Here is a 27,906-nt window from a genome sequence, read left to right as displayed (position 1 = left end):
AACAATAAAATTCTTAATTTTTGTTTTTATATGGGAGAAGGGTAGTGTGTGTACCATGGTGCATTTGTGGAGGTCAGTGACAACTTGTGAATACCTAGCACACACATTGTACATTTAAATGCATGCAAAAAAATTAAAATACTAAAACCCTTGTAATTCAGTAACAAATGATAAATTATATAACAATCTAAATAGGCCTTCCCCCCACCACCACCACCAAAAAAAGGCACTGTCATAGATACAAATCATTAGCTACCAGGGAAAATTAAAACAACAGTAAGATACTAATTTATACTTAACAAAAAGATAGTATGGGCCAGAGAGGAGGCTCAGTGGTTAAAGGTGCTCACAGACAACTCTGATGACCTGAGTTCTAGAAGGAGCAAATCTTTATACAGTCTTGTAAAGAACATAAAATAGTGTAGTGGTTATGGTTCCTCAGAAAGTTAGAGATACCATATGACCAAGCAATTCCTCTCCTAAACATTTACCCACAATAACAATGCAAACAAAACCCTGTATACAAAAGCCATGGTAGTATTAGTCATAGTAGCACAAAGTGGAAACAATTTGCAGGATGGTTTAGGAGGCAGAGGCACTGCTGCACAAGCCTGGAAATCTGAGTACCATCCCACATGTATACTCCAGCCCACATTTGTCTCACACATGCACACACAATAAATAAATTTTAAAGCAGGAATAACTCAAATGTTGAAGCAACTACTGATTGGTTAAATAAAATGAAGTATGTCCGTATATTGGATATACAATTTGGCTGTAACAATGAAGTGTCAAGAGACTAGGGAGGTGGCTCTATTCTTTAAGTGCTTTCTGTGCATGCATGAGAACCTAAGTTCAGATTCTTGGCATCCAGGTAAAAGACAACGCAAGAGTCTGTGTATCCCAGTGCTGGAAATGGGGAGTTTAGATAGATACCCCTGGAGCTCATTGTCAGCTAGTCTAGCTGAATCAGTCAGCTCCAGGTTAAGAGAGAGACCATGGGGGCTGGAGAGATGGTGGTTAAGAGCACTGACTGTGGGGCTGGGGATTTAGCTCAGTGGTAGAGCGCTTACCTAGGAAGCGCAAGGCCCTGGGTTCGGTCCCCAGCTCCGAAAAAAAGAACCAAAAAAAAAAAAAAAAAAAAAAAAAAAGAGCACTGACTGCTCTTCCAGAGGTCCTGAGTTCAATTCCCAGCAACCATATGGTGGCTCACAACCATCTGTAATGAGCTCTGGTGCCCTCTTATGGTGTGTTTGGAGACAGCTACAGTGTACTTACATGTAATAAATAAATAAATCTAAAAAAAAAAAGAGAAAGAGAGAACATGACTCAAAGAATAAGTTTGCACACTCGGGAAGCAGAGAAGTAGAAGGACCTCTGTAAAAGTTTGAGACCCAGCCTGGTCCACAAAGTTCTGGATTAGGAACTTTGAGAACAGTAGGGAATGACACTGATATCTTGACCTCTGGCCTCCACACATACCCAGTGAAATACTGATAATACCAAAAGCTGATGAGCACAGAAAAGCATATTAAGTGAAAGGAACCACAAACAAATGCTGTATACTAATATGTCCAGAGTAGGCAAATCATTAGAAACAGATTACTGATTTCCAGTAGCTGGAGAGGGAGCAAAAAAGAGGATGAGATTATTGCTAATGAGTAAAAGTTTTCTTTTGGGATAAAGATGTTCTCAAGTTTGATGGTGATGACGGCTGCACATCCATCTGAGTGTGTTAAGGTGGCACTATAATGCAGGTGGGTGGCTTTTACTGTGTGTATCTCAAAGCTGAGTTTTTCTTTAAAGGTGACTAATAACTGTTGTTACTAAGCAGGCACTCATGTCAGATTACTGTTAGGAAAAATTATATGCTGAAATCTGTATTTCTATTACTAGTGTATAAAAAATAATAAGGTGATGGAAAGATGCACTTTTTCTGCACATGTGAGAACGTGAGTTCAGATCCCCACCACCTACATAAGAGGTCATCATAGAGCATTTAACTTCATATTGGGGCACAGAGACAGGTGGGTCCCAAGAGCGAAGAGCTCACTTTCTGGCCAGTCTAGTCAAATAGCAAGTTTCTAGTTCATTGACAGACCCTACTTCAAAGCAGTGAGGTAGAGAGTACTAAAAGATACCCCATACCCTGCTCTGCTCTGGCCTCCACGAACGCAGATAGGGGGAGCAATTAAATTACCCTCTCTTTTCAGAAAGGAGAAGATGAGTATGCCAGTATTGATGCCATTGTTGTATCGGTGGGTGTTGATGAAGAAATTGTATATGCCAAGTCAACTGCCTTACAGGTAAGTGGCTTACTGCTTCGTGGGTCTAGTGTGTAGCTCAGTAGTGAAAGATGGGCTTGGTATTTGAGAGGCTCTGTACTTTCTCTCCAGTATAGTCAGTTACTCAGTCCCATCCCAGGTCTGAGGCTCTCGGTGGTCCTGACTTAACAGGTGAGTAGATAGAGAGTGTCTGCACCATCACATAATTTCCATTGGATTTACCATTGAGTAGACTAGAACCTAAGGAAGAAAGGAATTGGTAGGAAAAAATTATTTAATTACATATAACAAAAATACCTAAGAACCAGTGGGTTGAACAAAGAATTTTTCTTTATGCAATTTTCAGGAACCCAGGCTTTTTCAATTCCCTGGTACTCCATTTTGCTTATATGAAGTAGCTGCTAAAATTCTGATCACTCTTTGTATAAGCTAAGCAGAAATACAGACAGTGACCTTCCTGTTTTAAAAAGGCTTGTGACATGGCATATTCAAGCATAACTCTCCCTGGACTTCTTTCATTGCCAAGGAAAAGTAGTTGAAACACAAAGTGTCCAGTTAGATGTTTTTAATCTATGAAATATTTTAAGCATATAAAAGCCAACGGAATCCTATGTCACATGTGTGCGCACACACACCACTCAGCCCCCATTATTCATCCCCTGATCCAGGTTGGTTTATTTCCATCCACATCAAAGTTACTCCATCCCAAATCTTAAAGTTAACTCAGATATTTTATCCTAAAATACGTTTATTTGTAATCCTTTAGTTACTATTGTTTTTTTCCATAGACGTGGCTCTTTGGTTATGAACTAACTGATACAATCATGGTCTTCTGTGATGACAAAATCATCTTCATGGCCAGCAAAAAGAAGGTGGAGTTTCTGAAACAGATTGCCAATACTAAAGGCAATGAGAATGCTAATGGAGCTCCTGCCATCACACTGCTTGTCAGAGAAAAGGTTGGGACCAATAAATGTTGTTACAAATATGGGATAGAATGTTAAATGTTGAGCACAAGTGCCTTTGCACTTTTAAAATGCTTGAAAAAGGATGACCAGACATGGCAAAACATGCCTTTAATCCCAGCACTTAGGAGACAAAAGCATACAGATCTCTTGAGTTCACGACCAGCCAGGGCAACATAGAAAGCCTGTGTTAAGGTGGGGGCTGGGGGGTTGTGACTCTGATTACAGAGCTGTGTGTTCAGTTGAGTAGGAAAAGGGCTCTGGAGGGGTTGGTTTGGTGGCAGTGGAGTATGAGCTGTGGGCTCTGGTGAGCACCACTACTTTACTGACGGTTTCTAAGGGCGCTACTTGTTTACATTGCAATAATTAATTACAACTCGTCACCTAGAAATCCTAAGAAAACTTAGATGTGCTCATTTCTCAGAATTTTGAGTATTTGAGTTTTCTGCTTCTTCCTAAAGCAAAATAATGTCTTGTCTTGTCAAAATACACAAAGAAAATATCTGTCAGCGTTCAGTATATGATAATCTGCCGTGAAGAAATAGGTGGAGGCTCAGAGAACTCATCCTCCATGGTTTAGGATATTACTCTCTGCTTACTGTTAAATAGAAAATAGAAGTCTAATTCTTGAAGTAACATCTCTTTTTCTATGGGATTGATAGAATGAAAGTAATAAGAGCAGCTTTGACAAAATGATTGAAGCCATTAAAGAAAGCAAGAACGGCAAGAAAATTGGAGTGTTCAGCAAAGACAAGTTCCCTGGAGAATTCATGAAGAGCTGGAGTGACTGTCTTAACAAGGAGGGCTTTGACAAAGTAAGGGTTCTGCTGGAAGCAGCACATTGAAAAGGAGACAGGAGGTGGAGTGGGGATAGCAGAGGATTTTCATTTGGGGAAATCCATGCTCATTCACATTTCATGTCTTTTGGCTAAATAATCCAGTTAGTTTTCAGTCAGAAAATAAGTATGTCAACCATATTAGACAGCTCATACTAGGTAACTGAGGAGAATCTCTTGTTCAAAATATATTTTGGGGTCATCTTTTTCCTGCCTGTCTTCCTTTGGCATTATAGTTATCTCTAGAAAGAAATTTGTTTTAAGTAGTGCATTAGCTTAATGTCATAGAATGCATGCGTTATAAATGCGTACTCACTTTGGGACGAGACTGAGCATTCTGAGTAGATAGCTTTACTGGTGAGTCGCAAGGGGTGTGTGTGTGTGTGTGTGTGTGTGTGAGCTCTGTGTGTATTAGAAGGCTATCACTTTGCTGCAGGTAGACATCAGCGCTGTTGTGGCATACACTATTGCTGTGAAAGAGGATGGTGAGCTCAACCTGATGAAGAAAGCAGCCAGCATTACCTCTGAGGTCTTCAACAAGTTCTTCAAGGAAAGAGTCATGGAAATAGTGGATGCAGATGAGGTAATGAAAGAGGGAGGCTCTTATTGGTGTATTCATAAAGCAGTCCTGAGTCCTGCTTGGCTTGTTTCACTTTTTGTTTTGCTTTTGAAATTGGTAACTGCCATCTCCTTCAAAGTAAATAAGCATGTCCTGTGGTTTATTGAGGCTGTTACTTGACTCAAACATAGACACGTGTTTTCAAAACATGAAAAGCTATGAATTCCATGTAAGCTCCACATTTCTTTTGTATATTGATATACTATGGTATATACACCAAAGATTATATCAGCATGTGCTGTGACTTTAGATGACTCATTAAATATCATGCACAGAATTCTGTGTACTACCCTTCAGTGAGTGTTACTGTATTCCTACGTCTCTAGAAAGTTCGGCATAGCAAATTGGCTGAGTCTGTGGAAAAGGCCATCGAAGAGAAAAAATACCTAGCCGGGGCAGACCCTTCTACTGTGGAAATGTGTTACCCTCCTATCATTCAGAGTGGTGGCAACTACAATCTCAAGTTCAGTGTGGTGAGGTAAGTGTGGACACTGCATAATAAGATGGCCTGTTTTTTCTTGTGACTTTTTGAAAAAGTCAAAAGAGATAAAATTATTAATCTGATTTACATATAGTCTTATATATGTGTATCTTGTTACTTCTTACATTAGCATTTGGTAATATTTTTTTCCAAATTATTAAATATGCTAGAAAAGTGGGGCTGAAGAGATAACCCGGTGCTAAAGAGCACATATTGCTGCTCTGTCATGAGGACCAGAGTTGAAATATCATCATCACCCTGTCAGGTGTCTCACAAATACCTGTACCAGCTCCAAGGGTCAGAGGCCTCCCTCCTCCTAACCGCATTGGCACATACATATAGCTAAAATGTTTTTAAACGATAAAAAGGTCAGGTGTAGCAAATGCTCTTTTTTTTTTTTTTTTTCTTTTCTTCGGAGCTGGGGACCGAACCCAGGGCCTTGTGCTCGCTAGGCAAGCGCTCTACCCCTGAGCTAAATCCCCAACCCCAGCAAATGCTTTTTTAGCGTTCAAAAGGCAGTGGAAAGTGGTTCTCTTAGTTCAAGGCCAGCCAGAGCTACATAGGGAGACCCTGGTGCCTCAGAATTGAGAATGGGCATGCTAGAAAAATGCAAAGTAAACTAAAAATAAACTAAAAGATTAGATATGCATCAGGTAATGTCTGTTTTAATTCTAAGGCATACTGTGTAGGAGACCCGTTGAGGCTGTAACTGTGCAGCAGAGCATTGCTCTATTTTCCATTTTTATAGTGCAGTATTCATCTTCCCTGATTGTGGATGTGTACCAATGACACTTTGCTGGATTTAGTGATAAATGCTTTCTTTCTTTGATCTCTAGTGATAAAAATCATATGCATTTTGGAGCCATTACTTGTGCCATGGGCATTCGCTTTAAATCATACTGCTCCAACCTTGTTCGCACTCTGATGGTTGACCCTACTCAGGAAGTTCAAGAAAATTACAACTTTTTACTTCAACTTCAAGAGGAGTTGCTAAAGGAATTAAGACATGGTAAGATTCCTCAGAAAAGATCTGGAAGTCCTGGTATTTCATGGAACCCCTGGACCAGTGAGTAGTGACTTTCAGAGACTGGGGATAGAACTTGGTGCACTCCTGTGCAAAGCCTGGATTCCATCCCCAGCACTGCCAAAAGAGGCTGACTTAAGTCTTCAGTACCACAAGAGAAACATGTGATTACATGCTTTCTTTTAAAAAAAAAAACAAACAAACAAAACTGTAGATTCCTAATTCCTATCATGGCAGACACTCCTCCTGAGAAACACAACTTTAAGGGACTTAGAAGGTGAAAACAGCCTGATTGCAGCATGATGTCATTTTGTTACTGTTGCCCTCTGAAAATTTCTTAATGTCTCTTTTCTATCTTTTTAGGTGTGAAGATATGTGATGTGTATAACTCTGTCATGGATGTGGTTAAGAAGCAGAAGCCAGAACTGCTGAACAAAATTACAAAAAACCTAGGGTGTGTTAGAGTGTGTGTTGTTTTTTCAGGACTAGCAACCTGTATTCTAACACTGATTTGGGCAGTATTTGGGCGTGTTTGGTTGTGCTTGGTTTTTGTGTTTTGAGATGGGGTTTCCAGCAATAACTCAGACTGACTTCCAACTCCTTATGTAGCCCACACTGGCCTTGAATTTCCAGACCCTCTGCCATCCTCAGTGACACAAAACTTCCCAAGTACAGAGGTTGCAGGCATGTGCCGTCACAATCGCCTAACCCACAGTTCTGTTTGCTTGGTTTTTTTCACCAGTATTTTGTACTAACAAGTTTGTGTATATTAATAAGTAAATGGTTTTACCAGAGAGAAAGATTTAGTTGCTTCCTCCAAGTTAATAGGATAGACTTTTCTAGACCATTAGAGGAATCCAGACCGTACTCTAGGATCAAATTAGCTTGTTTACAGTTAATGACCACAGGATGTCCAACTATATTTATTTTGAATTTAAAACATTTGCCTCTGCCTCCTAAGTGCTGCGATTGAAGGCTTGTGCCACCACTGCCCAGCTGAGGAACTTTTTCTGTCTTGATTTTTTTTTTCACATTTATTTGTATGTTGTGGAGGAGAATATGGTTGTGTAATGTTGTGCACGGGAGGGATCAGAGGGCAAATCATTAGGTACTTTTTTTTCCTTCTGTAGATATGCCCTCTCCCAGTGAACCACCTCACTGGTCTTGGGAATTATTCTTTAATATGAGATTATATAACTTTTAGAATCCTAAAACTGGTGTAGGTGTGTGCACGTGCTGTGCGTACTGTGTTTTTTTTCTGCTTTGTTTTGTTGTTAAACAGGGCCTCAGTCTGTACCCCAGGCTAATCTTGGACCTATGTTCCTTGATGCTCCTGCCTCAGCTTCCTGAATGCAAGCATTTCGAGCACGAGTCATGACACCCCATTTATTTTTCATTTCTTCCTCTGCTAATAGATGAAGGGCAATCACCCCCACCTGTTGACCTGCTGTATCTGAAAGTTGAAATTACGTCTGGGCCAAGTTACTGATGTTCTGTCCTACTGCTTATATTTAACTTTGTTTGTTTTTAGATTTGGGATGGGAATTGAATTCCGTGAAGGCTCTCTAGTGATCAATAGTAAAAATCAGTACAAGCTAAAGAAAGGTAATTTTTATATGCATGCAATAAGAAAATAAATTTTTGAATGCTTCACTGTCATTCCTTTTCTGTTAAATTTTACTCCTTTCTACCCTTCTGTAGCTACTGATTGATCCCCATGTTATTATTTTAGGGATGGTTTTCAGCATCAACCTAGGATTTTCAGACCTGACTAACAAAGAAGGGAAAAAACCAGAAGAGAAAACCTATGCCCTGTTTATTGGTGACACTGTGCTTGTAGATGAGGTGTGGTAATTCTTACGCTTTTGGTGTTCATGAACTAATCTTTGAATCTGTTGTGAACTCGGGTACTTCCAGTCTTTTTGTTAATGGTTGCTCGGTGGGGTAGTCCATGACGTGGACTTAATAGAACAGTTAAGAAGGAAGGGATTGGATGTCCTTATCACTCCCGTGTATTCCCTTGGAGCAGCGTTTCTCCTTGGATCTAGAACTGAAGTTTTACTGACTAGGCTTAGTAACAGCAATTCCCTGGAATCCTCTTGTCACACTCAGAACTGGGGTCACAGATATGCATGACTGTACCCAGCTTTTTTATGGGTTCCTTATTAACATGTACTGTCTAGCTGTCTCAACCCCAGAATTGATTTTTTTTTTCCCCAAGTATGTGCATGTATAGGGAGTACCCATGGAGGCCAGAGACCTTATCCACAAAGCTGGAGTTGCAAGCGGTTGTTGTTGCTCTGTGGGTGTGGTGTGTACTTGCACGCTCACGTTAGGACCTGAGCGCAGATCTTGCCTGTGTAACAGGAGTGTGCACGCTAAGCTGCTGAGCCTCGTCTCCAACCCCAGAAATGATTTGTAGTAATGATAAATTATTCCATGTTCATAGTAGAAAGGCAAACATCCGTTGTCAAATCTTTAGCACTCTGTCTGTATAAAGAAAGCAGTTTATTATTCCTATATACAAATAAAGACTTGTAAAAAGCACGGGTACCAGAGCTAAGTAAAGCCAGACTTGAAATAAAACATTGCTCAGGCTACAGCTCCTAAAGAGAAGATGGGAGAGTTAAAACTATTTGTTCCTCTTTAAAGTTTTTATAATCTAGAAAGTTCTTGATATTGCCCAGCTATGTGCCAAGTTAAAAGCAAGAGTTCACTTTAAATTGGAGGCTTAAATTCTCCATTTCTTCTAGGATGGTCCAGCCACTGTCCTTACATCTGTGAAGAAGAAGGTAAAGAACGTGGGCATTTTCCTCAAGGTAAGAAGATGAGACGTCACTGTTCAGGAATCGCAGTACAGTGAAGAAGTGAAGCAGCGTAGCTCTTTTAAAAAGTAAACAGTATTTTATTACACCTTGTTTCCACAGAATGAGGACGATGAGGAGGAGGAGGAGGAGAAAGATGAGGCGGAGGACCTTTTGGGAAGAGGTTCTAGAGCAGCGTTACTTACTGAAAGAACACGGGTGAGTTTCCTGTTTTAAATCGCATTCACCGTGTGCATCTGTGAATCCCAACACTCCGCAGCCCAGAGCATGAGTGTCACCAGTTCAAGTTCGTCTGGGGCCATGTGGAAGACTCGGGGAAACCATGGGGGCAGTAGGAAACTGGCAAAAGCACTGGTGCCCTTTCATATGTTCCACATGTTCTGGTGACTTGGTTCTCACTTTGCTAGAATGAGATGACTGCAGAAGAGAAGCGAAGAGCCCATCAGAAGGAACTGGCAGCACAGCTCAACGAGGAAGCGAAGAGGAGGCTGACAGAGCAGAAAGGGGAACAGCAGATTCAGAAGTAGGAGTCACACTGTGTGAGGCGATTGTCTAGAGATGGAACTGTAGAGATTTCTCAGTTGTCTTTTTTGCTTTGTTTTTAACCCCACTCCAGGGCTCGAAAATCTAATGTGTCCTATAAAAACCCATCTCTGATGCCTAAGGAACCACATATTCGGGAAATGAAGATCTATATTGATAAGAAATACGAGACTGTGATAATGCCTGTGTTTGGCATTGCCACACCCTTCCATATTGCCACAATCAAGGTACCAGTATTCCTCAAGTATCTAAGATTCCAGTGTGTCTGTCTAATTATCTCTGCTCTTCTTCCACCCTGACCTTTGACCCTCCACATCAGCCTGCCGATTGTCTCCTTTATCTCCTGCTGTTGCTCTCCTTCTCTTCCAGTGTTCACTCTGTAGGAAGCTAAATTAGTCCAGGAAAGGAATTTGTTTACCAGTTATTTGGGGTGGTGGTGGTTGTTGTGGTGGTGGTGGTGGTGGTGGTGGTGGTGGTGGTGGTGGTGGTGGTGGTGGTGGTGGTGTGCTGTATGTCTGACTGTGTGTGTGTGTGTGTGTGTGTGTGTGTGTGTGCCTGTGTGTGTGTGCCTGTGTGTGTGTGTGTGCCTCTAGGGGTATAAGATGCATGTACCATATGTCACTGTCTGGTGTCTAAGTTTATAGAGAGCGCGTGCTCTGTTTCTCTCTGTGTGTCTGTCTCTCTTCCACCCTCCCTCCCTCCCTCCCTTACTTTTTGAGACAGGATCTTTTATTGAGCCTTGAGCTCAGTGATTGGCTGGAGTCGTTAGCCACCAAGCTCTGGAAGTCCCTGTGTCTGCCCACCTTTAGCCCTAGGACTATAGACATACACATCACACTTGGACTTTATGTGGGTGTTAGGGCTTCAAACTTGGGTCCTTGTGTTTGTGCCATCTGAGCCATCTATCTCTCCAGGCCCTATTGTGTGTGTCTTTCTTTGAATTAGTAACCATTATTTAACCCTAAATTGTATTCCTGTCACAAGATACTTTTATAACTAGGTGATGGTTTTTTTTTTCTTCTTCTTTTGAGAAACAGTTTCTTTGTTATGTGAAAAGCATTGCTGAATATTTATATCTCAATTTTGCTTCAGTTTCATAGATTCAGCTCAAAGAACAGCCAGCTCTGGCCATTTTGTTCTGCCGCTAGGAATAGAGCCAAGACCTTGCACAACTCTAGATAAATGCTTTGCCCTCTTAGACCCTCAGACTCTTAACTGCTAATTTAATTTTAGCATCTTTATAATCTAGTACCAAAGCTAACTTACCTCTCTTTCTTTGAACAGAACATAAGTATGTCTGTCGAAGGAGACTATACTTACTTGCGAATCAACTTCTATTGTCCAGGAAGTGCTCTGGGCAGGAACGAGGGCAACATCTTTCCTAACCCTGAAGCTACTTTTGTCAAGGAAATGTGAGTCCCTAGGAAACAAGTGTCTCCAGCCTGCGCTTGTGGGGCAGTGACCTCACATGTCAATTCCCCTGCGTCCTTTCCCAAGAAGCCACTGAAAAGCCTTCCTTGGTGGCGTTTGTTTAGGATTACATTGCTCACTTTGTAATGTGTTAAGTGTGGATCCTAATTTACCTTCCTCGTACCTATTTACATTCACAGTACACATTTGACAATAGAACCCTCAGGTAAAGTACATGTGTGGGCCGACTGTGGCAACACACGGCACAACTTGAAGTGACTGAGGCAAAACATTTACAAATTCATCCTGGGCTACAAAGTTAATTCCAGGCAACCCTGAACTATAGTGAGAACGATCTCAAAATAGAAACATAACAAAGAAAGAAGAAAGAAAACGTGTGCTGAATTAGATTGTCTTCCATCATGGAGTGAGTGGTATGGAATATTGGAAAATACTATATCAAATTTGAAAAAATAAAAGTGTAATTTCCCTACTCCAGGGAATTAGCTATTAATACTTTCCACTTTAAAGAAAAAAAATTTTTTTCTGATTTCCTACCATTCCCATATTTAGTGGTAGTTTTTCTCTTTTAAAAAAAAAAAAACAAGCCATCTGGGTATGGTAACACTTAGGAGGTGAAGCAGGAAGATCAGTAGTTCAAGGCCAGCCTTTGAACATAGCAAGGTCAACGCCAATTTGAACTACAGAAGATGTCTTTTAAAAGATAGGCTTAAAAGAAATTGGTAAAGTGCTTATCACGCAAGCTTGAGGGCCTAAGGTCAGGTCTCCAAGACCCACATTGAAATACATAAATATGGGTGCAATAGGTGGCATCTGTAGTCCCAGCATTGGAGGGTGAAGACAAAGGAATTTGCTAACCAGCTCATCTAGGTAGATCTGAGAGAGAGCTTCTCCCAAAACAAGACAAGAGTTATTAAGAAAAACATTCAGTGTTGACCTGTGGATCCTCACAAACACATGGCACATACACACAATAGAAAAGTCAAATAACTTAAAAACTGTAATACTGGACTCACCTATCCTGATAAACATCTGTACAAATGTCCTACAGTACATACCGAGCTTCAAATATGAAAGCACCTGGGGAGCAGACTGTACCCGCCTTAAATCTTCAGAATGCTTTTCGAATTATAAAAGAAGTGCAGAAACGTTACAAGACCAGAGAAGCTGAAGAGAAAGAAAAAGAGGTGAGTCTGAGCACAGGCTAAGCACCTTTGTACCGGTGTTTGGAAGTTCGTGTGAGGATTACACACACAATACTGTTTTGTGATCCTTAGGGCATTGTAAAACAAGACTCACTGGTGATCAACCTAAACAGAAGTAATCCAAAGCTGAAAGATCTATACATTCGCCCAAACATTGCCCAAAAGAGAATGCAAGGCTCCCTGGAGGCTCACGTCAATGGTATGTATGGGTGACCTCTCAGTGCTGGCCTGTAGCTTCAAAGAATACAAGCATGCTACAGAGAGGCTGGGAGGAGTCAGATGACACGATGGCCAGAAACATGGCAACTTAATACATGGTGTTTCTCTGGCCTTGTTCAAGTCAGCTGAAGAGATAAGTGCACTGCCTTTGACCTAAGATGGCACTACTTAACCATTGGTGACCTGGCTCTTTGCCGCAGGTTTCCGCTTCACATCTGTTCGAGGAGACAAGGTGGATATTTTGTACAATAATATCAAGCACGCACTCTTCCAGCCCTGTGATGGCGAGATGATTATTGTTTTGCACTTTCACCTCAAGGTACATGTCTTCTACCAATGCTAGCATGATTAAGAATTCTCAGCAAAAACTGAGTTTTCCTCACTTATTAAATAAATAAATAAATAAATAGGTTTTTAAAACGTGTTTACAAAGTGCAGTAGCCTAGTGACTTTGAGTACAGTTGCATACAGGAGTGTGGTTGAGGTTATTTGCAGGAATCAGGGTACCCGTTAAGAGGCTTCACCACTAAAGGAAATGTATCTTCCTTGGCAGCCAAGATCCTTTCTCTTTCTGACGGGCTGTTGACAGGTGTACATAGTCCCTGAGGTCAGTAGTACAGTAGTTACGTCATTCAAAGAAGTCTACTCTGCCCCATCTTCCCATTCTCCCATTGTCTTCCTTTTCCTTTACAATGTCCTAAGCCGTGGAAGGGATGATGGGATGCTCCATTTATGGCTGAACATGCAACATCCACTGAGTCTTAGAACTGTGACTGATTATAAATTTCTGTACTTAATACTGCCCACTGCAAAAAGAAGCTCGTCTGACCCGGAAATGAGTCGGGATAGATGTGATTGTTTAGAAGGCAATGTGATGGATGTATCATTCATATCCACTAGCAAAACAACAGCTGTAGTTTGCTCACTAGGGCCTCTGACCTCCCCATTTCTGACTAGATTTTCAGTAGCACATGTGAATTCCCTCCTGTGATGTGAGCCTTAATTCCAGTTAAATAGTTGGTTATTCCATAACAGGTTTTTCTCTGTAACTCCGAAAGCTACATTCTACCTCTTCAGTCAGTAGTATAGTACTATGCGTATGTACCTGTCTTACGTACTTTGTTTCTTTAAGGATTTTGTCTTTGTAGGTTGAGTTGCCTAAATCTTCTAATTTTCCTGTTCTCTCTGGTTTATCATTAGAATGCTATCATGTTCGGGAAGAAGCGGCACACAGACGTACAGTTCTACACAGAAGTTGGAGAGATCACTACAGATTTGGGGAAACATCAACACATGCATGACCGAGATGACCTATATGCTGAGCAGGTCTGAGCAGAACCATATCTTCAGAGTAGCGTGGGGTAGGGTTAAGGATGAGCTCAAGATTATTTTATGCTCCGAAATACCAAATAATTTTAGTATCTGCTCTGGTGATCCAGTATATTGCCTTATGAATTAGGCGTAGATTAGAGAGATCTCCATGGTTTATGGAGTAAACCTTGAATAAGATCAAGTGTCAGAGTCAGGAGAATTGAGACTACAAAGGGATTTTGACCTTTTTGAGGGAACATACTATTAAGAAGTCACATGGTGGACTGAGAATAATACTGTTTTCCTCCACAGATGGAAAGAGAGATGAGACACAAACTGAAAACAGCCTTTAAGAACTTCATTGAAAAAGTAGAGGCTCTAACAAAGGAGGAACTGGAGTTTGAAGTACCATTCAGGGATCTGGGGTAATAAAACTTCTCCACCCTGCCCTCCAAAAGCTCCTGTGTCTGGCTTCAGGGAATGGGTTATTGTTCATAATTTAATACAACATAGATTCTTTTCTTTTTTTTCCTATGACTGATAACCTTAGAGATAACCGCTCGAAATCTTCAGGATTCTCTAGCCAGGCACCCACCAGTAATCCTAGCACTCAGGAGGTAGAGGCACACAGATCTCTGTTGAGGCCAGCCTGCTCTACAAGATGAGTTCAGGACAGCCAAGGCATAGAAAACCCTCTCTTTGTAGGCCAGGAAGACACCTCCAGGAGACCCTGGGACTTCTGACCTCGAAGGGTACCTGCACCTGTGTGCACATATTCACATGCAGACACAAACATCCAAATGCTTTCAAATGGATACATACATTTTAAGAATCTCAGAGGTTGGGCTGGAGGGATGGCTCAGCGGTTAAAAGCACTGACTGCTCTTCCAGAGGTCCTGAGTTCAATTCCCAGTAACCACATGGTGACTCACAGCCATCTGTAATGGGATCTGACACCTTCTTCTGGTGTGTCTGAAGACAGCTACAGTGTACTTATATGTTATAAATCAATCTTTTAAAAAAAGAAAAGAAAAGAAAAGAAAATAACCTCAGTGGTTTTCATAAGTAACTTCCTTGGGAGAGGCTTGTATTATGTCAACAGTAAGCTTATATGATCTTGAGGCTCATGTGTTTGTCTTCCTACTCTCAGGTTTAATGGGGCTCCCTACAGGAGTACCTGCCTCCTTCAGCCCACTAGTAGTGCACTGGTAAATGCTACAGAGTGGGTGAGTATTCTTGCCTCCTCTTATCGTTAATTTTAATTTTCCGATCCTTTGCAGTTAGTTTTCTTCTTACCCCACTGCTAAGATCCTGACCCCGGGGTCTGCAGAGCACATGCCCCACTCCTGAGTGACACCCACTTGCTTACTCTTCGTAATACAATCCTTAGAAAGGGGAAGGAAAGATCTTTTGATCCTAATTGTTTGATGCTTGGCCTGGATTTAAAATTCGTTCAACAAATGGTCTTTCTAAAGCCTCTGTAGTATTTAAAAACAGTTTCTTTTAGGATTCACTAAGTTTATTCTCTTTGAGAGAAGCAGTAAAAGTTCTTAGTATGTCACACTGAATTCATCTTTAAAAACAAGAACAGAAAACAGTTTTCCTCTGTGTGGTCATTTAGACTCTGAAAACATTTGAGAAGTGCGTGGAGGGAGAAGGTGCTTAACACGGTAATGATGCAGCTCCTGTGTTGACAGCCACCCTTTGTGGTGACACTGGATGAAGTGGAGCTGATCCACTTTGAGAGGGTCCAATTTCACCTGAAGAACTTTGACATGGTGATTGTCTACAAGGATTACAGCAAGAAAGTCACGATGATCAACGCCATTCCTGTTGCCTCTCTAGACCCCATCAAGGAGTGGCTAAAGTAAGTCCTGCCGGCCTCTTCTCCTTTACCTTGCACTATAAAATGCTATGTCTGTTACACCATGGTTTGTGCCTGTAGTCACAGCTACTCAGGTGACTGAGATAGAAGACAGAAATTTGGGTCTAGCCCACATGACATAAGAATCTTATCTCTAATTTTTTTAATCATTTATCTTTAGTTTTTTTAATAATTATTTAATGCATGTATATCCCCCCTCTCCTCCCTTTTATCTCCTTCATTCTCCTAAACAGGTGACTTCTGCTTTGATTTAATCTGTATTAAAACTGTGAGAAAACATCCTCTTAAGACTGGCCCAGTTCTCTTACATGTGATCTCCAGCTGCATTCACACATCTCACTTAGTTCCTCCCATTCCTGTACACCTGGGTCGGTTCCATAGCTTAGCTACTATGAAGAGGGCTGCAGTAAACACTGACCTGGTGGCTTATATTTTGACTAGAGTAAGACGAAATAATCATTATAGTTTTGCTACTCATTTCTCTGATGACCAATGAAACTGAACATTTTTTCATATTTTCATTAACAATTTATGTTTCCTCTTTTGTGCATCTGTGTGCCTGTGTTTGTACGTGTACTGTGTGTGCAAGAACCCATGGAAGCCAGAAAAGGGATAGATGGTTGGGAACTTAACCCAGGTCTGCTACAAGAGCAGTAAGCACTTTTTAACCTCTTAGCCATCCCTTCATCCCTTCAGCCTGTAATGTTCTAAATTTATTTATTTGTAGGGACAGGACATGCAGCATCTTGCTGGAACTAACATTTAGACTCAGCTCTTTCCTTCTACATGTGGATTCAAGGGATCAAACTCAGGTCCTCAGGCCTGGTGGCAAGTGCCCTTACCTGCAGAGTCATCTCACTAAGATAGAGCCAAGGCCAACCCCAACTCAATTATGACCAAAGATAACCTGGAATTTCTAATCCTACCTCTACCTCCTGAGTGTGGAGATTGCTGGTGTGTGCCCTCGCAGGTTGTTTTGTTTGTTTGGTTTGGTTGTTTGGTTTGCAGTGTTGGAGATAAAACCTAGGGCAAGTACTCTACCAACTAAGCCACATGCCCAGCCTCCTGTTTGTTCATTAACCCACTTATTGTGGATTTGTTTGATTTTGTGTTAGGTTTTGAGGTCTTATATTTTCTGTTTTGTTTTATTTATTTTTATATTTGGTTGTTTTGCTTCTGCGCTGCTTGTAAGTGTGGTGCCCATGGAGGCCAGAAGATGTCATCTTATCCCTTGGAACTGTACTTAGAGATACATGGTTGCTAGTACCCATGTGGGTGCTGGGGATTAAACCTAGGTCCTCTAGAAGAGCAGCTTCCAGCCACTTCTCTGTCTTTACTCTGGATACAAATCCTCTGTCCGGTAACAGGCAAAGGTTTTCCTCCTAGGCTCTTCACTCAACTAACTTGCTGTGTAGCTTTTTAATGTTATGAGGTCCTGTATGTCATTCTGTTTGTCTGTCTTTGTTCGCTTGTGTGTGGTGTGGGAGTATATGTTGAGAGTGAGATAAGGGTCTGGTTTCTTCATTTTTGTAAGTGAATAGTTTTTAAGATTTATTTTTGTTATTTTAATTATATATGTTTATATGGAGAGGTATACACACATGAATGCAAGTGTTCACAGAAGTCAGAGGTTCCAAATCCCTGGAGTAAGGAATTAAACTCCAGTTCTCAGGAAGAGCAGTATGTGCTTTTTAACCACTGAGCATTCTCCCCAACCCTTAATAATCTTTTTTTTTTTTTTTTAGGTTATTTTTGTTTTGTTTTGTTTTGTTTTGTTTGTTTTACATTTTTGTCAAAATGCATTGAAATTTTGACTGGGGTTATATTGAGTCTGTAGGTTGCTTTTGGTAAAATAGCCATTTACACAGTGTTGGTTTTCCAGTCCATTAGCATGACAGGTCTTTCATTATAGAGGTCTTTTATACCCTTGGGTTTGTTATTCTAAGGTTTAGAGGTGGAGGTAGGGGTGTTGGTTTGGGTTTGTTATGTGTTTTTGTTTTGAGACAGGGTCTCTGTACCCTGGCTGGCCTGGAACTCAGATTCACCTGCCTCTGCTTCCCCAGTGGTGGGATTAAAGCTGAGCACCACCACCACCCAGCAGAGTCTGGGTTTTTAAGATAGGTTCTAATAATTTCTAAATCTCATTGGTATAAAAATGACTTCCTTAATTTTTTTCTACTAATCTTGGGGTTGCTTCTTACTGTTTTTTTTTCAAGGGTGTATCATTAAGTTGTTTGTTTGAGCTTTCTGGTTTGTGTGTGTACACGTGAATGTGCATATAGGTGCAGACATACACACCATGCAGGTCCAGTTAAAGGCCAGGCGTTGATGTCAGAATGCAGTCTTAATTGCTTCTCCTCTTACTCTTTAAGATAAGGGAGTTTGAGGTAAGGAAGAGTTAGGGGCAAACAAACTTGGCAGCCACTGGGAGGAAGGAGATGAAGAAGAGAGAGATCCGACGTGTTCAGTAATGGGGATGGAAGGGGAAGAGGCTTTAGAGAAAGCGTGCCCAAGGTTTAATAGGCTAGCATCCTAGGCTAGCCTCCAGAAGGAAAAGAAAAGGTAAGCCTTTTGTACTCAAACTCAGAAAGCAAGCAGGTTTAGCAGTACTGTATAGCTGCCTCAACATTGTTTTGTTTTAGTTGGTGGGGGGTGAGAGAGAGAACACCCGTCCGTTGATGTAAGTGGAGTTTTCAAGTCACCCATAAACATTGGGTTTGAGTTAATCAGTAACTTTATATCTAATAATGTGTTTTATGGAATTGGGCACACCTGTGTTTAGTATGTCTGTGTTTATAACTGTCACGTCCTCCCTCAATTAGTATACCGTAACCATCTTTATTTCTTCTGACTTGTTTTGGTTTTAAGTCTGTTTTGTCAGATATTACAGCAGTAACACCTGCTTTTCCATTTGCTTGGAAACCTTTTCCATCCTCCCACCATGACTTAGCATCTCTCTTTTATGGTGAGGTGTACTTATTTTGACTGATTGGGTTTGGGTGGTGTTGGTGGTGGTGTTGTTGTTATTTTGTTGTCTTTGGATTTTTTTTTCTCACCTTATATTTTATTCAGCTAGCAATCTCATTACATCAAAAACTCAGAGAAGGGGCTGGGGATTTAGCTCAGTGGTAGAGCGCTTACCTAGGAAGCTCAAGGCCCTGTGTTCGGTCCCCAGCTCCGAAAAAAAGAATCAAAAAAAAAAAAAAAAAAAAAAAAACTCAGAGAAAATCAGATGTTGTTATTGGCCTTCAAACATCATAGTCCATGTTTGCCTATAGTCTCTCGAATATAAAACCACATTCACACCTCAGTGGCTACCAAACCACTTAGCATATCATCCATAACTGTGAGCTATTTGAAGCTACCAGTTTTCGCACTGTGAATTATTTTTTTCACTCTTCAAATAGGTATAGGTAGTTCAGCAGACATTGAGGGAAACCAGCTCAACCTTGGTGTAGTATCAAAATGTGGGCAGTTGAGGCTTTTCTTTTTTTTTTTTTTTTTGGGGGGGTGGGGTTCTTTTTTTGGTTCTTTTTTTCGGAGCTGGGGACCGAACCCAGGGCCTTGCACTTCCTAGGCAAGCGCTCTACCACTGAGCTAAATCCCCAACCCCGCAGTTGAGGCTTTTCAAGTAAGTCATATCAGAGTGTCCACCAGCACCAGGGCCTTCTCTAAGGTAGAAAGTATTTTAGTTTATTTGGGTATTTTTATTTTTTGTTTGTTTTTGTGGGTTGCTTTTTGAGACAAGGTATCTCTGTGTCGCCCTGCCTGTTCTGGAACTCTGTAGACTTAGGTTGGCCTGAGCTCTGCCTGCCTTTGCCTTGCAGGTGCGGGTATTAGAGGCGTGCACTGTTTGTACTGCTTAGTGTTTTCCTGCTCCTGCCTTAGTGTCCTGGAGTGTTTGGTTAGCTGCCGTCAAGGATGTGCTTATTTTTCTCTTCAGTCTGAAGGATCCCTTCTGGTATCTGACTTAAGTTTGGGATTCTTCAGTGTTCTCTCCTGGAATCCCTCTGTCATAGCTTATGTTCTCTTATTTCCTTCAGCAATGTTGTTATCTTGGGATTTGTGTGCTCTCTGCTCTCTGAGTTCTTTCTGGAATGTTGTCTAACCCACTCCCTACATCAGGCCGTCGCTGCAGCTTGGTTTGGAAGAATAACTGCTGCCCTGTTATTTTTATTGTTATCACCTTATATCACTTGTACTATGTTAGTAGTAAAGGGTTACTTTTAGTGCTGTATGTATGATACATTAGTTACTTTGGGTGTAAGTGGAAGGATGAAAAAAATATCTCAGAGTAACATAATGACTAATACTATTTTGACAGAAAAAGAAGAGGGCAGTGTGTCTAGAAAAGGGGATGGGGGCCTGTGGAGATCGGGGAGGGCAAAGTCCTACAACTCAAATGATGAGCTATTCCCTGCTCTCTGGGCTCAAATTCGGAGTTTCCCAAAACCTGACCAGCAAAGGACAACAGAAGAGAAATGTTGGGAGTGAAGAGATCATGGTGGTATAGAGTATGAAAGCAATCCAGTATGTTTCTTGATGTCCTGTATTCTGCCTTGAGAGCCATAAATCTGCCTTGAGAGAACTGAGACAGATTTAAAATAAACCTTTATTTTCATCTTCCAAAGAACTAGACCACACCAATACTGCGTTGATCAATCTCTAAAACCTTTGGCTCTCTACTTGTTTCAATATGGGAAGGACTGAAGTCCTTGCTTATCTTACTAAGAAGAGAAAAGGATGGTCTTACAAGCTCTTGCAGAAGACCCAGGTTAATTATTAAATCCATATAAATTAGCTAATTTATAAAACTATTCCTTGTAGAATTTCTGTTTGAGAAATTTTAGTTAAGTAGTAATTTAAAGTTATAAGCTTGCAGAAGGCCCAAGTTAATTATTAAAAATTATTAGAAAGTAGAAATTTTAGTGTAGGTAACATTCCTTAAAACAGGTTCTATCATTAGGTCTCGGGCAGAATGTGATTACTAATGATTCAGTTTATCCTCTAGTCACTTTTTCTACGTTTTATCTTGTTTTTAAATTTATTTAATTTCATGAGTATGAGTGTTTTGCCCTTGGATGAATGTAAGTGTACCACATGTGTGTCTGGTGCCCACAGAGTTTAAAAGAGAAAGTGAGACCCCCTGAAACCAGAGTGGCAGGTGTTTGTGAGCCACCATGTGGGTATTGAGAACTGACCTAGGTCCCCTGCAAGAGCTCATAGCTGCTGAGCCATCTCTGTAGTCCCTCCCTTTCTCTTCTCAGTCATCCACCCTAACTTAACCTACAATACAAGTGAGTAAGTCATTTAAGCACCTTATAAAGTGAGGACATTTTACATACTTAGACATGCCCTTGTCTTTATCAAATAAGCAGGTGGGAAATGGTGGGCAGGGCCAGTGGAATCTGCCCTCGTTTCTTCATTACAGGCAAATGAAGAGGAATATCTCAGAACTGGTTATAAGCTAAGATAATATCAGCGAGGGATGAGGGATCCTGGATGAGTCCTACAGAGACAAAAGAACCGGCTCATTGGTGCTGAAGAGGGAAAAAGGATGAAAATTGTTTGAGGAGCAAAGCTTGTGTTGGTTGCAATGCTTTTCTGACATAAGAATCAATGCTCTGGGGATTCAAATTACAGCCATTTAGGGCATGCCCAGTGCAAGCTAATGGTCATGATAATTTACATTGTCAGAAAATACAGAAGTTTAATTCACATTTTATAATGTCATTTTAGTTCCTGTGACCTAAAGTACACAGAAGGTGTTCAGTCCCTCAACTGGACTAAAATCATGAAGACCATCGTTGACGACCCTGAAGGCTTCTTTGAACAAGGTGGCTGGTCTTTCCTGGAACCTGAGGGTGAGGTGCGTGCATGAGTGTGGGCTTCTGGTTTTATTTAGGTATGCAGTGTTGCCTGATGTCATCTACATATTATGAGAGCAACGTCTATATGTAGTGTTTCTCTAGGTTAGTTTTACAGGTAAATCGTGAATTCGTTAGGAAAAGGTAGTCACTGCGCACATTCCTCAGAGTCTCTTACTGTTTGGAGGATTGGGTCATATTGCAAAAAAAAAAAAAACCACAGTCCTCCTGAGGGTGAAGAGGTGACTCAGTACTGCCTAATCCTCCAGAGGACCTGAGTTCAATTCCCAGCACCCACATGGCAGCTCACAACTCCCAAACTGCAGTTCAGAGAGTTTTGAAGCCTCTTCTATTCCCACAGCACTGCACACCTAGTGCACAGCCAGCCGCACATGACGGCAAAACACCCGATCACATAAAAAAAAGAAAGAAATGAACCTTTAGTGACTGAAGAGAGGGCTCTGTAGTAGAGCATCTTACAGAGGACCTGGGGTCAATTCCCAGCACCACATGGCATCTGGCAGCTGTCTGTGACCAGGAATCAACACCCTTACACAGACAGACCTGCAGGCAAGGCATGCACATAAAAAAATTTTAGTGAACCTTTAAAAAACAAAGTCACCAGGTTCTGTAATGTACACCTTTAATCACATCATTCAGGAGGAAGAAACAAGGAGATCTCTGTAGGTTCAAGACCAACCAGGACTACACAGGGATACCCTGTCTCAAAAATATAAAAAAGAAAAAACACTTTTTTAAAAATAGAGATCCTACCTTGGCGCAATGCATTAATACAATGTGTTTCTTCCATTAATTTTCACAAATAAGAATTGTCGGTTCCAGAATCTAGTAAGTGTACCTTAAAGTGTAATTTGAAGACAAATCCTTTGTCTCTTGGTGATTCAAGTCTGAGTTTTATATGTGAAGTGCTAGTGTGCGCAGCCCACTGAGTTAGTTGTTCATGTGAGAGGAGGAGTGACCAGGAGCTTCCTGTGCTTCACCAGGGCAGTGATGCTGAGGACGGGGACTCGGAGTCTGAAATTGAAGATGAGACCTTCAATCCTTCCGAGGATGACTATGAAGAGGAAGAAGAGGACAGTGATGAAGACTATTCATCAGAAGCTGAAGAATCAGGTTAAAGAATAGTTGCTGTACCGGAGAAATAGCTCAGTGTGTATGACAGCACTTGCTGTTACTGATCCTGAGCTTGGATTCTCTGCATGGATCTAAAAAGGCAGCCAAGCTTGCTCGTAACAGCACTAGGGTGTGGCAGCATTGGGGCTAGAAGCAGGAGGGCCATGGGGATTTACAAGCCACCAGTGTGGCCAATAAATAACCCTGACAGCTTCAGGCTCACTTGAGAGGCAAGCCCTGTTTGAAGGGAACAAGAAGAGGGGCAGTGAATATCCTCAGGCCTCCACATGCACAGGCCAGTGTACCTGTACACATAGGAAATAAATTTTAAAGGAGAAGACACATAATCCTAATCTGATAGCATTCCTAGAGACTATTTTTAAAAAGGGGAAATTTCTACATTTTGTTATATTTCTGCATGACTAATGTACAATCAATATTTTTCCAGATTATTCTAAGGAATCTCTGGGAAGTGAAGAAGAAAGCGGGAAAGACTGGGATGAGCTAGAAGAAGAAGCACGAAAAGGTTTTTTGAAAATATTGTTTTAAGTGACTTATTTTTCATTTATTTATTATGTGTGAATTTCTAACACAGTTCTCTGTTTTGAGGTGTTAATGTTGGAAGCCAATTAGAGTTGGAAATACCATTATAAAACTGTTAGGGTAGGAGGTTGGGGAGATGGCAGAGTTGTTAAGTGATTGCCATTCAAGCTTAACGTCTGCATTTGTATCTCCAGAGCCCTCACATAGAAACTGGGTACAGCATTGCATGCCTGTAAGTCCAGTGCTGGAGAGGCAAAGATAGGAAAATCCTTTCCTTGTGTTTCCTTGCATGGTCAGTCTAACCATATTAGTGGGTCCAAGTTCAGTCCAAACCCTGTCTCAAGGTGGAGAGCAGTTGCGCTAATTTTGACCTCTGCTCTCTGTGCTCCTCCAACACACAATACATACATACATATATAAAAACAACCTAAGTCACAGGCACCACTTAACCAAAGGAGGGCGAAGATCCTGACTGTACCCAGAGGCTACAGGTGGGCTTGATCCCATCTCTTCACACTTTTGATAGGTACCAGCATGGCCAGGCATCTTCTCCTTTTAAGTAAGGTGTGTCTAGGTCAGGTAACTAGTAACTGACAAGGTGAAGATTAACTGACACATTAGCTCGTGCTAGCCATTAACAGTAGGTATCTTAAGCTAACAAACACTCTGCCTTCTGCTTAGCGGACCGAGAAAGCCGTTATGAGGAGGAGGAAGAACAGAGCCGAAGTATGAGCCGGAAGAGGAAGGCGTCTGTACATAGTTCAGGCCGTGGCTCTAACCGCGGTTCCAGACACAGCTCTGCACCCCCGAAGAAAAAGAGAAAGTAATATGAACCTTGGGTCCTATGCTCCATTCTTTCTGCAAACAACTCCTAAAATGACATGACATAGAAACTGTTTTTCCTTTTGGTTCTGTTGAAGTTTTGCCGTTTGTGTTTATGGGTTTAGGGGCCATTTGTGCGGACCAAGCTACTCGGGGAATTCCAGGCCTACCAGGACATGTGCCAGTGGCCCCGATCAGATGGCTGGCAAGGGAGGCGGTGTTGAAGGGCAGGAGGCTCCTCCCACTGTTGATACCATTTATTCTTTTCTTCTGACAACTTATCTTTGGTATCTCAAAGCTGAATTACCAAGACAGTGGTATGAGCTCACCACTATTTCTACTATGGTTCTTTTTTCTTTACTTTTTTATTTTTCCTGGCTTTTTGAGACAGTCTTGCTATGCAGCCATGGCTGACCTTGAAGTCGATGTAAACCAGGCTAGCCTCAAATGTATGATCCTCTTACTCTGCCTCCCAAGTGCTGGGACTACAGGCCTGAGTCACCATACTTAGCCAAAGCGTGGTTCTGGCCCAGAGTCAGTCCTCCATCCGTCCCTTTATCAGTTTGAGATCTGAAGTTCTCAAGAAGGTTCTTGGGTTTGCTGATGGTTGTGATAAGCACAGCTGAGCTAAAGGCAGAGCGGGCTGGTGTCTGGTCTTAGGTTGTTCTGGTTTCTTGCCTGGTGCACATTCTGGGTGTTTTTGCTGCATTGGAAGACAAATACTGGCACTCCGTGGCTGGGTTTTTCCTCCTTACAAGTCCATATGTGGTACAGTGCTCGATCGCACATCACCACTGTCTCCTCTGATCCATCTAAGGAAGAATGGCCATGCCTCATCTGCTGCAGGTGAAATCTAGAGGGAGGCTTACAGGAGTCAACACGGATCTCGAAGAGTAAGTCATGTCTTGGCCTAGAATATCTTGACAAGAAGAGAAGCAGGAAGAAGGCCACACCCACAAGGCTGGGCTCTGCTGCTCCTCCCTTTCCTTTGTCTGCAGTGTCCTGTGTCGGTTGCTTCTGATGATGAGCTTTAAGATACTGGGGGGCTCTCTCTTGCCGTCCTCCCCTGCAGGTTCTCTGCATCCACCTGTCCCACTTTGCCTCCTCTGTTCTGTACCTTTATGAGAAGGGGCTTCTCGGATTTTATGTTTGTTTGTTTTCTCTCCTTAGCAGTAGGACTTGATATTTTGAATTTTGGAAGAACTAAAAGATAAATAAACTGGGATTTTTTTTGTTTTGTTTTGTTTTTTGTAAACTTGTCTTTTATGACCATTTCTTTGCAGTTTCTGAAGTCTTGCCTACTAAAGTGTTAAGGTGTTAGAAGAAAATGCCTTTGTCTTCAACTAGTACCATAAAAGTTCACTGATGGTTGTAAGCCTCGTCATTAGTTTGAGAAACAGATAGCAAGATAGCACAGGAGACCAGATTTATGGCATAGCATGTTATTTTATAAGACACGTTGAACTGTGATTCCCTCAAATTGTAGAGTGGAGTAGAACTTATGAAAACAGATCTTCAGTCATCTCCTTATAAATGCCATGGAGGGCAGCAGTTGCTTGGAGGGAAACCTTCAGCCTTCCAATTTGGATGGCCTGGTTTCCAGGGCTCACAACTGTGGACATGGGTGAAAAGACAGTTAGGCACCAGCAGTGTTCCATTTATACATGTTTGTCTGTCTGTCTATTTGTATCAGGGTCTCACTTTGGCCCTGGCTGGCTCATAACTCACTGTGTAGACGAGGCTGGCCTCCTCCAACTCACAGAGATCCTGCTTCTGTCTCCCAAGTTCCTTGGACTAAGGGTGTGTGCTAACACTGCCCAGCTGTTTATACTCTTTTTGTATACTTGGTGTTTGTCATATTGGAGCTACTCTCATGGGAAAGTGAAGCTGTTACAGTGTGCTCTACACACATGAAGAAAAGATTAAGATGCTTTGGAGATAAAAGCATGTAAGCCAGAATAGAGGAGAATTAAAAAGGACTTTTAGGGCTAACCAGACGACTCAGTGGTTAAAGATTCTTGCTCACAAGCTGAGGTAGTCAGACCACAGAATCTACATAATGAAAGGCAAGAAGAAACTAATAACTCCTATGGGTTGTCCCCTGACATTTATATGTGTGCATACATTACGTCAAATCTAGACAATCCTAGATATGGTCCAGAATGAATACAAAAAGCTGTCTGAAAGCCTTCGGAGGCATTTGTCTCTTCGGCTTCACAGATAATTGTCAACAAGTTACACAGGTGGGCTATTTTCTCTATGAATAAATAGAAGTATAAAATTTTATTACTTACTCTCTAGTTCTTGCTCTAGGATATCTTTTCCGGATTGAAATATCTGCCACAGTTCGAGGTATGCATAGCCTATATCTTGACATTCTTTTTTTTCTTCATCCAGAGGATCGCTTACCACTGTAAACTTTAAACTGAAAAAAGATAAAAATAAATCCATTTAACTCTGCACTGCTTGCTTACTAGCTCCTTATGTTTTCAAACTGAAGTTATACACACCTTTAATACCAGCACTCAGAAGGTAGAGGCAGGTGGATCTCTTGAGTTTGAAGCCAGCCCAGTCTACATAGAGTTCCAGAGCAATCAGATACACAGTGAAAACTCTCTCAAAGGTAATTGTGGGGGTTGGGGATTTAGCTCAGTGGTAAAGCACTTGCCTAGAAAGCGCAAGACCCTGGGTTCGGTCCCCAGCTCCGAAAAAAAGAAAAAAGAAAAAGAAAAAAAAAGGTAATTGTGGAATTTGAAGAGGTGGCTGATGGATTAAGAGCACTGGCTGCTCTTCTAGAGGACCTGAGTTTGACTCCTAACAAAATAATTCTTTTTGAAAAGTAATCACAATAGTGTTTTCCCTGTATCCAAATCCCTTCCCCCACCACTTTCAAGGGGAATAAGAGCAAAGGTGGAGAGTCAGTTTGGGGAAGAGTTAGGCACCCATACAAGTTGGAAGACAGCGTCAGAATAGGTTGCCTACTTCTTTGTGCCTTGTGTGTCCTGGGGATTGAATTCAAGTCATCAGTCCCAGAAGCACTTTCACACTTTCTGAGACAATCTCATGTAACCCAGTCTGACTTGCAACTCATTCTATCATCCAAGACTGGCCTGTGCCCACTTCTCAAGGGCAAGTACGTGCCACCTCTCCATACATTAATTTTTGAAAACCAAAAGTCGTTTGGTTTATTGTGATGACAGCAGAAATGGGGCTGAAAACTCGAGCTCCAGGACTCCACTGGCGGAGTCTTAGCCAGAGCAGATCAGCATTCGCTCTCGTTAGCCAATTCCAGTCCCCAAATCTACAGGAAGTCAGGTTACTGGCATTATTATGGGTAAGAGACTGTGGGCTGTGTGGGTAATGTGTGTCACACTTAGAAGAGCATTCAAAGAACATTGCAAAAACCACAAAGTTTGAAAGTAGAGGTTGGGATTCAAAACCTGCTCTGACAGCGCTGTCTGCTGCATGCACCACACTGGTGAGGACACCACAGGCTAAGTCAACTGGAGTCTGACACGACACAGAAGAGAAAGGAAAGCAATGCTTTGCTTTGCTTTGGTTTGGTTTGTTTTTTTTAAGCCAAAAGAAACACCCATAAATAAAAGTCTTGTAAAATTGTGTGTTTTGGGGGGCTGGAGAGATGGCTCAGTGGTTAAGAGCACCAACTACTCTTCCAGAGGTTCTGAATTCAATTCCCAGCAACCACATGGTGGCTCATGACCATCTGTAATGGGGTCTGGTGTGTTGGAAGACAGAGTGTGCTCATATTCATTAAATAAATAAATCTTTTTAAAAAATTGTGTTTTGTATTTTTTAAATACAATTATGAGATGGGTATTACAATGGCATAGTATTGGTGTGCCAGCATATATGAGAAATTAGCTGAGTAATCTTAGAATGTCCAAATGTTC

General features: G+C 41.5%; 2 protein-coding genes across 6 annotated transcripts in view; one reads left to right on the top strand and one right to left on the bottom strand.

The window, feature by feature from the left end:
* Positions 1–25,247, top strand: part of Supt16h (SPT16 homolog, facilitates chromatin remodeling subunit) — a 37,119-nt gene extending 11,872 nt beyond the window's left edge. The window contains exons 2-26 of the mRNA NM_001107261.1: positions 2,214–2,306; positions 3,074–3,244; positions 3,913–4,065; positions 4,523–4,669; positions 5,032–5,183; positions 6,023–6,195; positions 6,574–6,664; positions 7,742–7,815; positions 7,943–8,055; positions 8,964–9,029; positions 9,138–9,233; positions 9,443–9,558; positions 9,652–9,805; positions 10,863–10,990; positions 12,061–12,196; positions 12,287–12,413; positions 12,634–12,752; positions 13,634–13,759; positions 14,057–14,169; positions 14,895–14,970; positions 15,442–15,611; positions 21,369–21,498; positions 22,501–22,630; positions 23,079–23,156; positions 23,855–25,247. Coding sequence (NP_001100731.1) covers positions 2,214–2,306; positions 3,074–3,244; positions 3,913–4,065; positions 4,523–4,669; positions 5,032–5,183; positions 6,023–6,195; positions 6,574–6,664; positions 7,742–7,815; positions 7,943–8,055; positions 8,964–9,029; positions 9,138–9,233; positions 9,443–9,558; positions 9,652–9,805; positions 10,863–10,990; positions 12,061–12,196; positions 12,287–12,413; positions 12,634–12,752; positions 13,634–13,759; positions 14,057–14,169; positions 14,895–14,970; positions 15,442–15,611; positions 21,369–21,498; positions 22,501–22,630; positions 23,079–23,156; positions 23,855–24,000 — 3,078 coding nt within the window. The 3' untranslated portion in view covers positions 24,001–25,247. The remainder of the gene's footprint in view (positions 1–2,213; positions 2,307–3,073; positions 3,245–3,912; positions 4,066–4,522; positions 4,670–5,031; positions 5,184–6,022; positions 6,196–6,573; positions 6,665–7,741; positions 7,816–7,942; positions 8,056–8,963; positions 9,030–9,137; positions 9,234–9,442; positions 9,559–9,651; positions 9,806–10,862; positions 10,991–12,060; positions 12,197–12,286; positions 12,414–12,633; positions 12,753–13,633; positions 13,760–14,056; positions 14,170–14,894; positions 14,971–15,441; positions 15,612–21,368; positions 21,499–22,500; positions 22,631–23,078; positions 23,157–23,854) is intronic.
* A 174-nt stretch (positions 25,248–25,421) lies between these two features.
* The window catches only part of Rpgrip1 (RPGR interacting protein 1), a 58,070-nt gene continuing 55,585 nt past the window's right edge, over positions 25,422–27,906 (bottom strand). For all 5 annotated transcript variants that reach the window (XM_087585612.1, NM_001427786.1, XM_087585609.1 and 2 more), the window contains 2 exons: positions 26,290–26,420; positions 25,422–25,607 (listed from right to left, as the gene is read on the bottom strand). In XM_087585612.1, the coding sequence (XP_087441738.1) occupies positions 25,495–25,607; positions 26,290–26,420 (244 nt within the window). In that variant the 3' untranslated portion in view covers positions 25,422–25,494. The remainder of the gene's footprint in view (positions 25,608–26,289; positions 26,421–27,906) is intronic.

The sequence above is a fragment of the Rattus norvegicus genome, chromosome 15 (assembly GCF_021556685.1).
Source record: "Rattus norvegicus strain SHRSP/BbbUtx chromosome 15, alternate assembly SHRSP_T2T, whole genome shotgun sequence".
Taxonomy (NCBI): domain Eukaryota; kingdom Metazoa; phylum Chordata; class Mammalia; order Rodentia; family Muridae; genus Rattus; species Rattus norvegicus.
Note: the sequence above shows the minus strand (reverse complement) of the source record. Positions and strands in the feature narration are given on the sequence as shown.